We start from the raw sequence: 13,398 nt of genomic DNA, 5'->3' as shown, positions 1-13,398 counted from the left end.
GACTGGAATTACAGGTGCACACCACCACACCTGGCTAATTTTTGTATTTTTAGTAGAGACAGGGTTTCACCACGTTCGCCAGGCTGGTCTCAAACTCCTGACCTCAGGTAATCTGCGCGCCTAGACCTCCCAAAATGCTGGGATTACAGGAATGAGCCACCATGCCTGGCTGTCACTGAGGGTTTTAAACAGAGGACTCACTTGGCAGACAGGGGTTGGAATCAAAATATTTGGGTTCAACTGCCCCCGCCGCCATCACCGCCGCCGCCACCACCACCGTCATCTACGCCGCTGCCTCCTTGGGGCCCTTCCCCTTCACCGCCCCATTCGCCGCCTCTACACATTCTAGACCTTCCGTCCTGGAGAAGAAGCTATAGTCGGTCTCCCTTGTGGGCCCGGGGCGCAGCCATGGCGGACGGCGGCGGCGGCGGGGGAACGGGCGCGGTGGGCGGCGGCGGAGCGGGCCAGGCCTCTGCCGGGGCAGCGACGGGCGCTACTGGGGCCGGCGGGGGCGGTGGCCCCATCAACCCCGCCTCGCTGCCTCCCGGCGACCCGCAGCTCATCGCTCTCATCGTGGAGCAGCTCAAGAGCCGGGGCCTCTTTGACAGCTTCCGCCGGGACTGCCTGGCCGACGTGGACACAAAGCCAGCTTACCAAAACCTGAGGCAGAAAGTGGATAATTTTGTGTCAACACATCTGGACAAGCAGGAATGGAATCCTACAATGAACAAAAACCAATTGCGAAATGGTCTGAGGCAGAGTGTGGTTCAGTCAGGGATGTTGGAAGCTGGAGTAGACAGGATTATTTCTCAGGTGGTGGATCCAAAACTAAACCACATCTTCAGGCCACAAATAGAACGAGCAATTCATGAGTTCCTGGCAGCCCAGAAAAAAGCAGCTGTGCCAGCACCCCCACCAGAGCCCGACGGCCAGGACCCACCAGCTCCATCTCAGGACACTTCCTAAGAATATGCCTGTCACCTTTTGAAAGCTCAATTTTTGGTGAAGAAATGGATTCAGTTACATAAGAGAGCAACTTCAGACTGAAGATAGGCCAAGGTCGTCACTGATCTGAAGATTTCAACCTTGACTATGGGCAGTAAACAGATTGAAAGGGGAGCAAGTTCAGCAGCAGGAAAGTTGACCGTGTCACCCCTGCATTGTTCTGCCATTTGGTCCCCTGTCCAGGGGTGTGACACCAAGGAGACACTACAGAGAGAGAAACACTACAGCAACCCAGGGTTGTCCTGAAACAGACTCTACTTGAACATGGAGACTGCACATGGACTTTAGGGTTTGTGCTCTGAGATAAACGAAAGCTACAGTGAGAGAACATAACCAATCCCAAAGACAGTTTGAAAGAACAGTGACAGTAAAGGTTAACTGGGGGTGGTATTTGCCAGTGCTTATTTGATATTGTCTCTCAGAGTTCCAAACTAGATTGTACAAGTCATTAGCGTCAGATAGCTTTCAAGTTGTGACCTTCTTATACGTGAATCTTCTAGCCAGTTTCCTTTCCTTTGTAATAGGTAACAAAACATGAAATCCTGGAATGTGTGAAAAGTTCAGACATGAGGTGTAAGGAAACTCATTTGCAGGCTGTCTGTCCAGAGCTGCTTCGTGTCCTGCAGGGGCTAGTGAGTCTTACTTATGTTTACTTTATTCTCACATTTGCGTTTTTTTAGGAAAGTAGTCGGTAAATGGCTTATCTTTCATAATAAAATCATTTGATACTCTTAAAAAAAAAAAATTGGGGTTCAAAACCTAATTTGCCTCTTACTGTGTGATCCCTGTATAGTGAGGGTTTCCCATGTCCTCAGTTTCCTAAATGAAAATGATAGCATCCTATCAACCACTGGGATTTTTATGAGATTCAAAAAAGTGTTTTGTAAGCTGTAAATCCAACTATAAATGCTAGTTATTATTAAATTAGCATGTGTATTAGTTTGCTAGGGCTGCCATAACAAGTACCACAGACTGGGTAGCTGAAACAACAGAAATTTATCTTCTTACAGTTCTGGAGGCTGGAAGTCTGAAATCAAGATGTGGGCACGGGATGTGAGGGCAATTGGCTGCAACATCTGTTACCCCAGTGTCCCCAGGGTTGACTCAGCTGATCTGACTGGCTCAGTGACTGTCCGCTTCCTCACCGCTCCATGTATGTCCCTCCTGAAGCTGCATGCTGATCGAGGAAGACTGTTCCTTGGTCAAGGCTGTAAGAGTAGCTGTGCTTTTTCTGGGTTTTTAAGATAGCTGATTTGATAACTTCTGATAAACCAAGGGACTTTCATCAGGGTCTAGCAAGGGATATAACTGTGCTTTGGTCAAGGATATAAGAATACTTGTGCTCTTTCTGAGTTTTGCTAGAACCTCCAAATAAGCTCTCAAGGTCTTTTTGTAAGAAAATGTAGGAACTTACATCAGATCTCCCAGAACTCCAGGCAGATCCAAATAGGTGCCGCATGTAACAGTCTGCCTTCCTTAAAACAAAAAACAAAAAAAACAAAAAAAAAAAGAGGGAAGGTCAGCAGGGTTGACTTCATTCTGAGACCTTGCTCACTGACTTGTAGATGGCCATCTTCTCTATTTGTCATCACGTGGTGTGTCCTTTGTGTATATCTATGTTCCAATCTCCTCTTATTATAAGGACACCTAGTCATGGATTATGGGACCCACATGCTCTCATTTTACCTTAATTACCTCTTCAAAAGCCTTGTCTCCAAATATAGTCACATGCTGTCATACTGGGGGTCAGGACTTCAGCATACATATTTCGGAGGTTCACAATTCAATCTACAACAGCACATAAGATCAAAATGTAGCAACTTCACAATGTCTACTCAGGCAATGCCAAGTGAAAAATGGAAAGCCTACATTACTTCCTTTTTTCTCTTCATCTTTTTTAAGGCTAGTCAGGTAAAGCAGTGGGAGTGGAGAAGGAATAAATAAATCTGTAACATGGTTGTAACCATGGTAAGCACCACTGTTTACAGTCATGACTATCCTATTCAATCAGGAAATGGAGGCATGGGCCCAGACCCACATCTCTTCCTTATGAAATAGATTCCCTGGTCAGAGACCATGTTGGATGGAATTTCATGTCTGTGGATCGAGCTTTCCAGAAGCCTCCAGAAAATCATGCTGGCTGAGGCTCTGTGGACAAGAAAGGCAACTCAAACCCATGTCTGGAATGAGTATCTACTCTGTGAGGATGAACTGCTGGCCCTCCTAGGATGGAAGGGACCCTTAGGGTGGCCTCCTCGAGGACCCCAGTGTTGGTCTATACTGCTGACAATTTGAACATCAAGAGGCCGTAATAGCCAGACTGGCCCTGGGAAGTGGGAGTCCATGCTTCTGGGGCAATACATAGCCTTCATTTCTTCTACCATAGACACTCTGTTCATGTGCCCATTGTGTCCGTCCTGGGATTGACAGTGGCAAGGGCTGGCGAACATCAACTAGCCAAGAAATTTTGTCTACTTTCTTTAGGAATTCTCCTGTGGTGGCTGCTTCTGGTGGTCATTAACATATGACACAAAAACCTTCACACTTGGAGCCTACTCTCTCCTGTCTTTACACATGCCTCTGTCTCCAATCCTCAAGACCCTGGTCAGCCCCTGATGGTCAGGCCATTGACTACTGCCAGAGTCTGTATACATGCTTGCCTCAGACTGTTTCTCCTTCCACTCCTGATGTTAAGGAAGAGGAGCATGTTCCCTCTCTGTTTCTCTTTGGCATCTGCCCTCCCGCAGGGAATACATGCATTCTGTGCTTCTCCTCTACACCGAATTGTACAGGGATAGCCCCAGGGTCACCCAGGTTTGCCTGCGAGTGGGTGGGCCAGTCTGTACAGTTCTGCTGCTAAACCACATCCTCCAAACTACCCTTTATCATAATTAAAGTGGTATTTTGATCTTGACTTGACTCTTGCGTCCTTCTCTTAATTAGTTCCAAGCTCTGGAAATGTTACTGATTATGCAATCTGAAACCCCAACAGAAACTATCAAAGCTGGGATTTGGCAAACAAATAGCAGTATTTCTCTACTTCAAAATTTCTCCAGAGATGCAGGCATTTTCTTGGGTTTAAGGAATCATAGGAGTATTTGATCCTATGGTGGACACAGGAGCCTAAAGACACGTGAAAAATCATTGCCAGAAAGTTATGAATGACCACGGGGTCTGAACGACGTGGAGGTAGATGCAATCTGCTTGCCTCATCTCCTTGGCCCTCTGTAGGACTCCTTTCTAGGAGGCTGATGTGATGAGAGCCAAGACCAGCCTCCTGCAGCAATACAGATTCTTCTTTGAACTCATGGTTCATTTGGACCATGTCATGGAGAGAACGTTGGAAGGATCAGTGTGAAAATGTTTTTTCTAACTCCTTTTGAAAGACAAAGTATTTTTCTTTGTATGTGTTCTTGCTGAATGTTACAGCAAGATGTGTTCTATACATTTAATTTTACACAAATATTAAATGTCTGTTGTATTTGAGATGTTGACTATATAGCATATATGTACTATATAGACTGTATATGAACCTATACATATACACACATATTAACACATATACAAACAGTATATATATAACATATATAGTGTGTGACAGAAGGAAATAAGCAGTTACGTTTCTCACATTTCTTAAAAGTATTTTTTCATGACTACATGTCAGTATAGAATAACTAACTTTTCCTTTTCAAAGCAATGTTGAAATACTTTTGCTCAAGTTAGTAAATTATTAGGAAGTTCACACATAAGTGTGGGAACTAGAATACTCAATTTCACCTCATATGTAAGTGTCTTGTGTTTTTGTTCTAAGTAAAAACACCAAAATGCATTTGATGTTCACTTTGAATTTTCATGGTAGCAACTGTTGTCCACATCTGGGTTTCTGGTGGCCACACCTGGGGCATCACAACACTGAAAACAGATGTGTGGGCTCCTTGAGAAGCGGAAGCAAGTGTCAGATTCAATCAGAGAGGCAATGGGAACGTTGCAGGGCGAAGCCTGTGTTTAACCACAAGGTGTCAACTTGGATCAAAGGATCCCACAGACTGAGAGAGGCACAGATCAGTAGTTGAGAAGGGCAGAAGGAGGTAATAGATGGAGATAAGAGATTGGAGAGCAGATAGAGAGCAAGCCAGTGTGCCTTGGCTTGTTGCTGTGTTTTGAGGATTGGGCTGCTTTGAATGAGTGCAATGCCACTATTATTCCTCTCACCCTACTGCACTGCCCAACATTTGACACCTGTAACCTGAATGCTTTCATAGAAGGCCTAATACCACAGCAGTTAAAGAGCCTGAGCTTTGGAATCAGGAAAGCCTGGGTTCAAGTCCCGCTCCATTATTTACTACCATGTGGCCGTGAACAATTACCTTAACTCTTGACTTTTAGATTCTTTACCTGTAAAATTGAGCTAATAAGGGATTGTTTCTCATAGGAAGCGGTGGTGGTAATAATTATATGAGCTAAGCGATTGTAAAGTTCTTAGCACAACGTGTAGCACCTAGCGACTCCCAGTAAAAGTTAGCCAATATGATTAACCTCGAGTTCTCTAACTGAACTTTGGAAAGACCTAAAGACGTGTAGAAGTGCCTTGCTCACCCTTCTTCTTCACCAGAGCCATTCCATTTTTATCTACTTATATCTTTTTCTTTTATGATGATTTTGCTTGAATAAAGAGTTATACTTTATAGAACTAGTCTTTTAGGCTGGGAGCAGTGGCTCATGCCTGTAATTCCAGCACTTTGGGAGGCTGAGGCATGAGGGTTGCTTGAGGCCAGGAGTTGAAGACCAGCCTGGGCAACACAATGAGACCCTGACTCTACAAAAATACAAAAAAGATTAGCCAGGCATGGTGGTGTGCAACTATAATTTTAGCTACTGAGAAGGCTGGGGTAGGAGGATTGCTTGAGCCCAAGAGTTCAAGGTTGCAGTGAGCCATGATCACACCACTGCACTCCAGCCTGGGCAAGAACGAAATTCTGTCTCTAAGAAAAAAAAAAAAAGAAAAAAAATTATATATCTTCAAAATGATGATCTATATCACTGATATAAGTCTTAAAACGGTGGCTTATGCCTGTAATCCCAGCACTTTGGGAGGCCAAGGTGGACAGATCATGAGGTCAGGAGATGGAGACCATCCTGGCTAACATGGTGAAACCCTGTTTCTACTAAAAATACAAAAAATTAGCTGGGTGTGGTGGCGCGCGCCTGTAGTCTCAGTTACTCAGGAGGCTGAGGCAGGAGAATCGCTTGAACCCAGGATGTGGAGGCTGAAGTGAACTGAGACTCTGCCACTGCACTCCAGCCTGGGTGACAGAGTAAGACTCTGTCTCAGAAAAAAAGGCAATTCGCAATTCCAAGTACTTGCCCAGGATGCTTTACTAGAAAAGTCCCTCCCGATTGGTAGATACCCTCTGGGTACAGTGTTCCATGGACTATGAAGCCATTTGAGACACCATCATCCTGCTTACACTGTAATATCTTATCCACAAGGCGACAATGGAAAATTTTTGTCAACTTCTCTACTCTAATAAGGAAACATTGGATCCTTAGCATTTCCTCAGTCTATCAGTCTGGTTGAGAAAAAAGAAAGTCCATCATTTTTCTTTGGTGTCATTGTTTCCAATGCAGCTTCCCAGCTCACTGATGATCAGTGCTGGCATCCATTATTGATAGGTTCTTAGATTGCTAACATAGACTTTCTTCTTTTAGATAAAGAAATTTTTACATAAATCTTGGATTAATGGCATTAATGATAAAGCTGTTTCCTGAATACAAAGCCCAATACCATGGGAATTCATACAATTCAAATAAAGCAAATAAGAGAGTAGGTGTAGGAAAAACTTTGATTTCTATAATTTTATGCACAAGAAGATTAACTGAGAGAGAAGTTAAAACTATATCTTTCTAGCATTAGTTAATAAATAGTTTTCTTAAGAAAACAACAAAGCTAGATGCACCATGATTTCAAAAGGCTGATGCATCTTTTCATGCACTGAGTATTCTTAATGGAGAAGAAGGTCCCACGTGGGCTTTCTGATTGTTCTATGCTTAAACAATGCCATGAAAATTGGTCTGGGATTGTATTTCTCATGCTTCCACCTCCCTTTACCAATCAGTAGTATATTAACCATCTGTACAGGGATAAAATTTTTACTTGCATCTTGTAGTTTTAAAAGAGTACATTGTTGGGCCGGGCGCGGTGGCTCACGTCTGTAATCCCAGCACTTTGGGAGGCCGAGGCGGGTGGATCACGAGGTCAAGAGATCGAGACCATCCTGGTCAACATGGTGAAACCCCATCTCTACTAAAAATACAAAAAATTAGCTGGGCACGGTGGCGCATGCCTGTAATCCCAGCTACTCAGGAGGCTGAGGCAGGAGAATTGCCTGAACCCAGGAGGCGGAGGTTGCTGTGAGCCGAGATCGCGCCATTGCACTCCAGCCTGGGTAACGAGCGAAACTCCGCCTCAGAAAAAAAAAAAAAAAAAAAAAAGAGTACATTGTTTTGGTACAAGGCTTATGGCATGCGAAAGCAACGAAAGCGAATTTTATAACTGTAAAAGGGCAGAGGTATGGAAAAACAAACAAAAGTATTACATTTATTTGACAATAATGAAAAGCTTTTTTGAAAAGCAGAAATACGTTTTTGAGATATAGAGAAATTTAGAAATCTTAATCTAGAAATTGAGTAAATAAAATCTTTACTAGAGTTTTTATATTTGATCAGAGAATAGGATATATTGATAATCGAATACCATGTGTACATCATAAATAAGATATTCTAGAAAGTAAGTCTTCAAAGCACTGGAAGCACTGACCTGTGATAATATTATTGAAATAAAAAAGAATGCAATGTGACCATTTAAAAATTATGAATTACTACATGAGTCCTAGGGTCATATATGAAATCCTATAATAATTATATAGTACTGGATTAAAAAGGGAGTTGTTCAGATTACAGGCATTTCTTACTGATAGAACAATGGATGGTAGAATTTACTGCATTCAGCAGCATCTAGCAGCCCATCACCACAGCTTAGAGTTTACATTTCTTCAAAATCTGGTTCTTTTCTCTAACTCTACATTCAGTAAATATTTTTGAGCTTTTATTACTATCATAGTTATAAAATACTTTAGAAGTGTTCTGTGTTTTACCTTCATGAATCTGATTAAACTATTTTTCTGGTTAAATAGTATCATAAATAACTTATTATTTAAATATTTCTCTTAGGCAATCTGTATAAATTACCTTTATTAGGCCATTAAATGACATGTAGACAAAAAGCAATATTTATTATCATTGAGCATTTGCAATTTTAATTTACCAACTATCTTTCTATCCATTTATTCTGATGATCTGCTGCGCTTCTTAGGGTTAGGAGGTTGAAGAGCCCTGTATCAGATCTCTCCTGGTTTACCTAAAGTACATCTGGATCAGATACATGCCCTGTTGAACTACATGCATGCCCAATGGCTCCCAGCAACATCCAACGGCTCAACCCCTCCCTTGTTCCCTGTCAACCACAGCCCCTCTTGGGGTTAAAAGCTTTTGAACAGGGCCATCTGTTCTCCACTTTGACAAAATGAGCAAAATGACTCAGCAATTCACTCTTCCAGTTTTGTTTTTTTTTTTTATATTCTTCATGATGTGTTTATTTTGCATTGCATGCCTGTATCAAAATATCTCATGTATCCCATAAATATATATACCTACTATGTACCACAAAAAAATTTCTTTTTGGTTTTTTTTTAAATTGTATTTTGGGCTATGGTGTACATGTGCACATCCTGCTTCCTGCAGGATTGTTACATAGGTACATACATGCCATGGTGGTTTGCTGTCTCCATCCCCCACCCTCCCCTTCATTGCCTACATCAGGCATTTCTCCCAGTGTTATCCCTACCCATCCTCTCTGCCCTCTGCTGTCCCTCCCCTCCCCTCCCCTCCACCCCCACACCCAGCCCAGTGAGTGTTGTTCTCTTCCCTGTGTCCAAGTGTTCTCATTGCTCATCACCCACCTATGAGAGAAAATACGCTGTGTTTGGTTTTCTATTCTTGTGTCAGTTTGCTGAGAATGATGGTTTCTAGATTCATCCATGTCTTTACAAAGGACATGAACTTGTCATTTTTTATGGCTGCATAGTATTCCACTGTGTATATGTGCCATATTTTCTTTGTCCAGTCTATCATTGATGGGCATTTGGGTTGGTTCCAGGTCTTTGCTATCGTAAACAGCGCCGAAATGAACATACATGTGCATGTGTCTTTGTAATAGAGTGATTTATAATCCTCTGGGTATATACCTAGTAATGGGATTGCTGGGTCAAATGGAATTTCTATTTCCAGATCCTTGAGGAATCACCACACTGTCTTCTACAATGGTTGAACTAATTTACACTCCCACCAACAGTGTAAAAGTGTTCCTATTTCTCCACATCCTCTCCAGCATTTGTTGTCTCCAGAATTTTTAATGATTGCCATTCTAACTGGCATGAGATGGTATCTCAATGTGGTTTTGATTTGCATTTCTCTAATGACCAGTGATGATGAGCATTTTTTCATATGTTTGTTGGCCAAATATATGTCTTCTTTTGAAAAGTGTCTGTTCATATCCTTCACCCATTTTTGAATGGGTTTGTTTTTTTCTTGTAAATCTGCTTTAGTTCTTTGTAGATTCTGGATATTAGCCCTTTGTCGGATGCGTAGATTACAAAATTTTTTTCCCATTCTGTTGGTTGCTGGTTCACTCTAATGATTGTTTCTTTTGCCGTGCAGAAGCTCTTAAGGTTAATTAGATCCCATTTGTCTATTTTGGCTTTTGTTGCTGTTGCTTTTGGTGTTTTAGTCATGAAGTCCTTGCCTGTGCCTATGTCCTGGATGGTGTTGCCTAGGTTTTCTTCTAGGGTTTTTATGGAGTTAGTTCTTATGTTTAAATCTTTAATCCATCTGGAGTTAATTTTTGTATAAGGTGTGAGGAAGGGGTCCAGTTTCAGCTTCCTGCATATGGCTAGCTAGTTTTCCCAACACAATTATTAAACAGGGAATCCTTTCCCCATTGCTTGTTTTTGTCCAGTTTGTCAAAGATCAGATGGTTGTAGATGTGTGGCATTGCTTCCAAGGCCTCTGTTCTGTTCTATTTGTCTATATCTCTGTTTTGGCACCAGTACCATGCTGTTTTCATTACTGTAGCCTTGTAGTATAGTTTGAAGTCAGGTAGCATGATGCCTCCAGCTTTGTTCTTTTTGCTTATGATTGTCTTGGCTATGTGGGCTCTCTTTTGGTTCCATATGAAGTTTAAGGTGGTTTTTCTCAGTTCTGTGAAGAAGGTCACGGATAGCTTGATAAATTCAACACTATCCCCATCAAGCTACCTATGACTTTCTTCACAGAACTGGAAAAAAACTCTTTAAACTTCATATGGAACCAAAAGAGAGCCCGCAAAGTTGCTTATCAGCTTAAGGAGGTTTTGGGCTGAGACGATGGGGGTCTTCTAAATATACGATCATGTTGTCTGCAGATAGGGACAATTTGACTTCTTCTTTTCCTAATTGAATACACTTTATTTCTTTTTCTTGCCTAATTACTCTGGCTAGAACTTCCAATACTATATCAAATAGGAGTGGTGAGAGAGAGCATCCTTGTCTAGTGCCAGTTTTTAAAGGGAATGCTTCTAGTTTTTGCCCATTTAGTATGATATCGGCTGTGGGTTTGTCATAAAAACTTTTATTATTTTGAGATACATTCCATCGATACCTAGTCTATTCGTTTTTAGCATAAAGGGCTGTTGAATTTTGTCGAGTACCTTCTCTGCATCTATTCAGATAATCATGTGGTTTTTGTCTTTGGTTCTGTTTATGTGGTGGATTATGTTTATAGATTTGCATATGTTGAATCAGCCTTGCATCCCCAGGATGAAGCCTACTTGATTGTGGTGGATAAGATTTTTGATATGCTGTTGGATTCAGCTTGCCAGTATTTTATTGAAGATTTTTGCATCAATGTTCATCATGGATATTGGCCTGTAGTTTTCCTTTTTAGTTATGTCTCTGCCAGGTTTTGGTATCAGGATAATACCAAATGATTTGATCTCTGTCTCTGATATCCTTTCTTCTTCTTGATCAATTCGGCTGTTGAAACTCGTGTATGCCTCGTGAAGTTCTCATGCTGTGTTTTTCAGCTCCATCAAGTCATTTATATTCTTCTTGAAGCTGGTTATTCTAGTTAGCATTTCATCTAACCTTTTTTCAGGTTCTTAGTTTCTTTGAATTGGGTTAGAATATGGTCTTTTAACTCAGAGAAGTTTGTTATTACCCACCTTCTGAAGCCTGCTTCTGTCAATTCGTCAAACTCATTTTCTGTCTTGTTTTGTTCCCTTGATGATGAAGAGTTGTGATCCCTTGGAGGGGAAGAGCTGTTCTGGTCTTTGAAGGTTTCATCCTTTTTGTGCCATTTTTTTCCCCCATCTTCATGGATTTATCTCCCTTTGATCTTAATTGGTGATTTCGGGAGAAATCTCTGCGTGGAAGTCCTTTCTACTGCAGTTGGAGCTATTTTTTTTTGGCCTGTAGAGGCGCTGCTGGGCTGCCTCGGATTCAGTCAGGTTGCTGGGTGGGTGAACTTCCCCCGGGGTGTGTTTGCAGGTGAGATTAGCCCCACCTTCCCAAGGGCGTCTCTCCTTCCCTGAGCCCAGTTGTCCCGGTTGGGGTCATACTGGTGTATTCACTGCCGAGCTCTCTGGTGCCGGCTTCAGTTTGAGTTTTGCGGGGGGTGGGGCCTGCCAGGCCTTATGTCCTGTTTTCCTGCTTTAAACTCTGCCTCTTTCTGTGGGACGGTTGTTAGTCCCACTGTCATTCATTCAAACTTCCACCCAGGTCCAGGCGACAACTTGTGGCACCAGGCGGGAGCTGCAGCTCAGATTTGCATCGACGACCCACAGTGCCCCTCGGTCTAGCGGGGCTCTCGTGGACCGTGGGTTGCAGGAAGGATGAGGTGAGCATAGGATCCGAATCAGAACACCGAGGGAGTCAAGTTCCCCGACCCTCCGAGCTGGCTGCACGTTCCAGGTGGGGACGCGCCCCGCCCTGACTTGATTCATTCTCCCTGGGCGGCTCTCGCCCTGCTTTGGCTCCTTCCCTGGGCTATTTTCAGAGTCCTTCCGGTCCCCGCAAAACGAACCCAGCACCTCACTTGGAATCGTGAAGTCCTCTCGCCCTCTGCGTCTCATTTACTGGGAGCTGCATTCCGCTGTTGCCTCCTCCATTCATGGCCGGAGTTGTACTCAGTTCCTGACACAGTGTACACATCTTGGCGTCGCCTTCTTCCAGTTGTTTTTTTTTTTTTTTTAAGTCAGGACAGGATAAGGGAAGAAATGAAAACACCCTATTCAATTCCAAGAACTTGCTGAACAATACATCATTTGCTCAGTCACTCAGTTGGGAAGAAAGATTAGAACTGAAGACCTGTTATGCCCTCAGATGCATTGCTTATCCAAAAATGTATCTAAAATGATTTAGAAATCTAGTATTTCAATCAGTGTTGGTTTCAGAGGTGTGCAACCTGTGCAATTACACAGGGTCCACACTCAGAAGAGCCCTGCACTTTGTTGAACGCTCTGCTGTCTCCATCTTGAAATTCTGAGTAATTTTACCTTTGAACTTATATTTTTTAAGTGATGTTCGACGGGACAATGGCATGAGCAGAGAAGATACATGAGTGCCCTCCAGTCTTTGTTACCAAATCTGTCTGCATATGGCTCTCCAGATTTACTCCATGAACACAGAATTCCACACAGACCCACAATGCCTGGGAATTTGGTGGACGGACACAAAGGAAGTACATGATTAGCATGTACGTCCACAACTAAGTAGGCACTGACAGTCCTGAGAGGCCATGTTTTCCATTCAAACTGGAGCCTGTTTTGATTGCACAGAGAAAGCAAAGGCATCTTATCAAAGGAATCACGTCATTTTCACTGTTGCTTGTGTTGCATCCCTGTATCAGCCAACCACTTACACTGAAAATGATGCCGTATAAGGAAAGGGAAAGATAACAGCTCTTAGTTCCTTTCCCTTTCAGTTCTTCCTACTCATCAGCAAGCTGAAGACAGTGCTGAGAGGAACATGTGCAATCAAGAAGTGAAATAAAAACAGTGGACTTAGTTTTGTGCAGTGTTTCTACTATTCTAGTAAGAACAAAACACGTGTGTGTGTATAAGCTACAATATACAAATTGTGTAATTTTGGTGATTCTGCATGCGTTAAGTACTCTGATATTTTCATTTAAAACTGGCATTGCACAACACAAAGATGAACATTAGAAATTCATGGTAATAGTTTTAAGTTTAAATTTTTCTTTATTCAGAACAACATTAAATAGCAAATAAAAATACCATTG

At 42.4% G+C, this 13,398-nt stretch overlaps 1 protein-coding gene across 2 annotated transcripts; it reads left to right on the top strand.

Annotated features, from left to right (window-relative positions):
* The first annotated feature begins 242 nt into the window (after positions 1-242).
* Positions 243-1,740, top strand: LOC105727810 (biorientation of chromosomes in cell division protein 1). 2 transcript variants are annotated; one of them, XM_064371122.1, is made up of 2 exons: positions 243-770; positions 968-1,740. In XM_064371122.1, the coding sequence occupies exons 1-2, from the start codon at positions 409-411 to the stop codon at positions 1,026-1,028; spliced, it is 423 nt and encodes a 140-aa protein (XP_064227192.1). In that variant the 5' UTR covers positions 243-408; the 3' UTR covers positions 1,029-1,740. The 2 variants fall into 2 exon arrangements, with proteins under 2 accessions (XP_064227192.1, XP_064227191.1); XM_064371121.1 differs by having other exon boundaries at positions 409-1,740.
* Positions 1,741-13,398: the final 11,658 nt, after the last annotated feature.

This window comes from Aotus nancymaae, unplaced genomic scaffold (assembly GCF_030222135.1).
Source record: "Aotus nancymaae isolate 86718 unplaced genomic scaffold, 86718_ANA_hifiasm-v0.15.2.pri h1tg000122l, whole genome shotgun sequence".
NCBI lineage: Eukaryota > Metazoa > Chordata > Mammalia > Primates > Aotidae > Aotus > Aotus nancymaae.
Note: the sequence above shows the minus strand (reverse complement) of the source record. Positions and strands in the feature narration are given on the sequence as shown.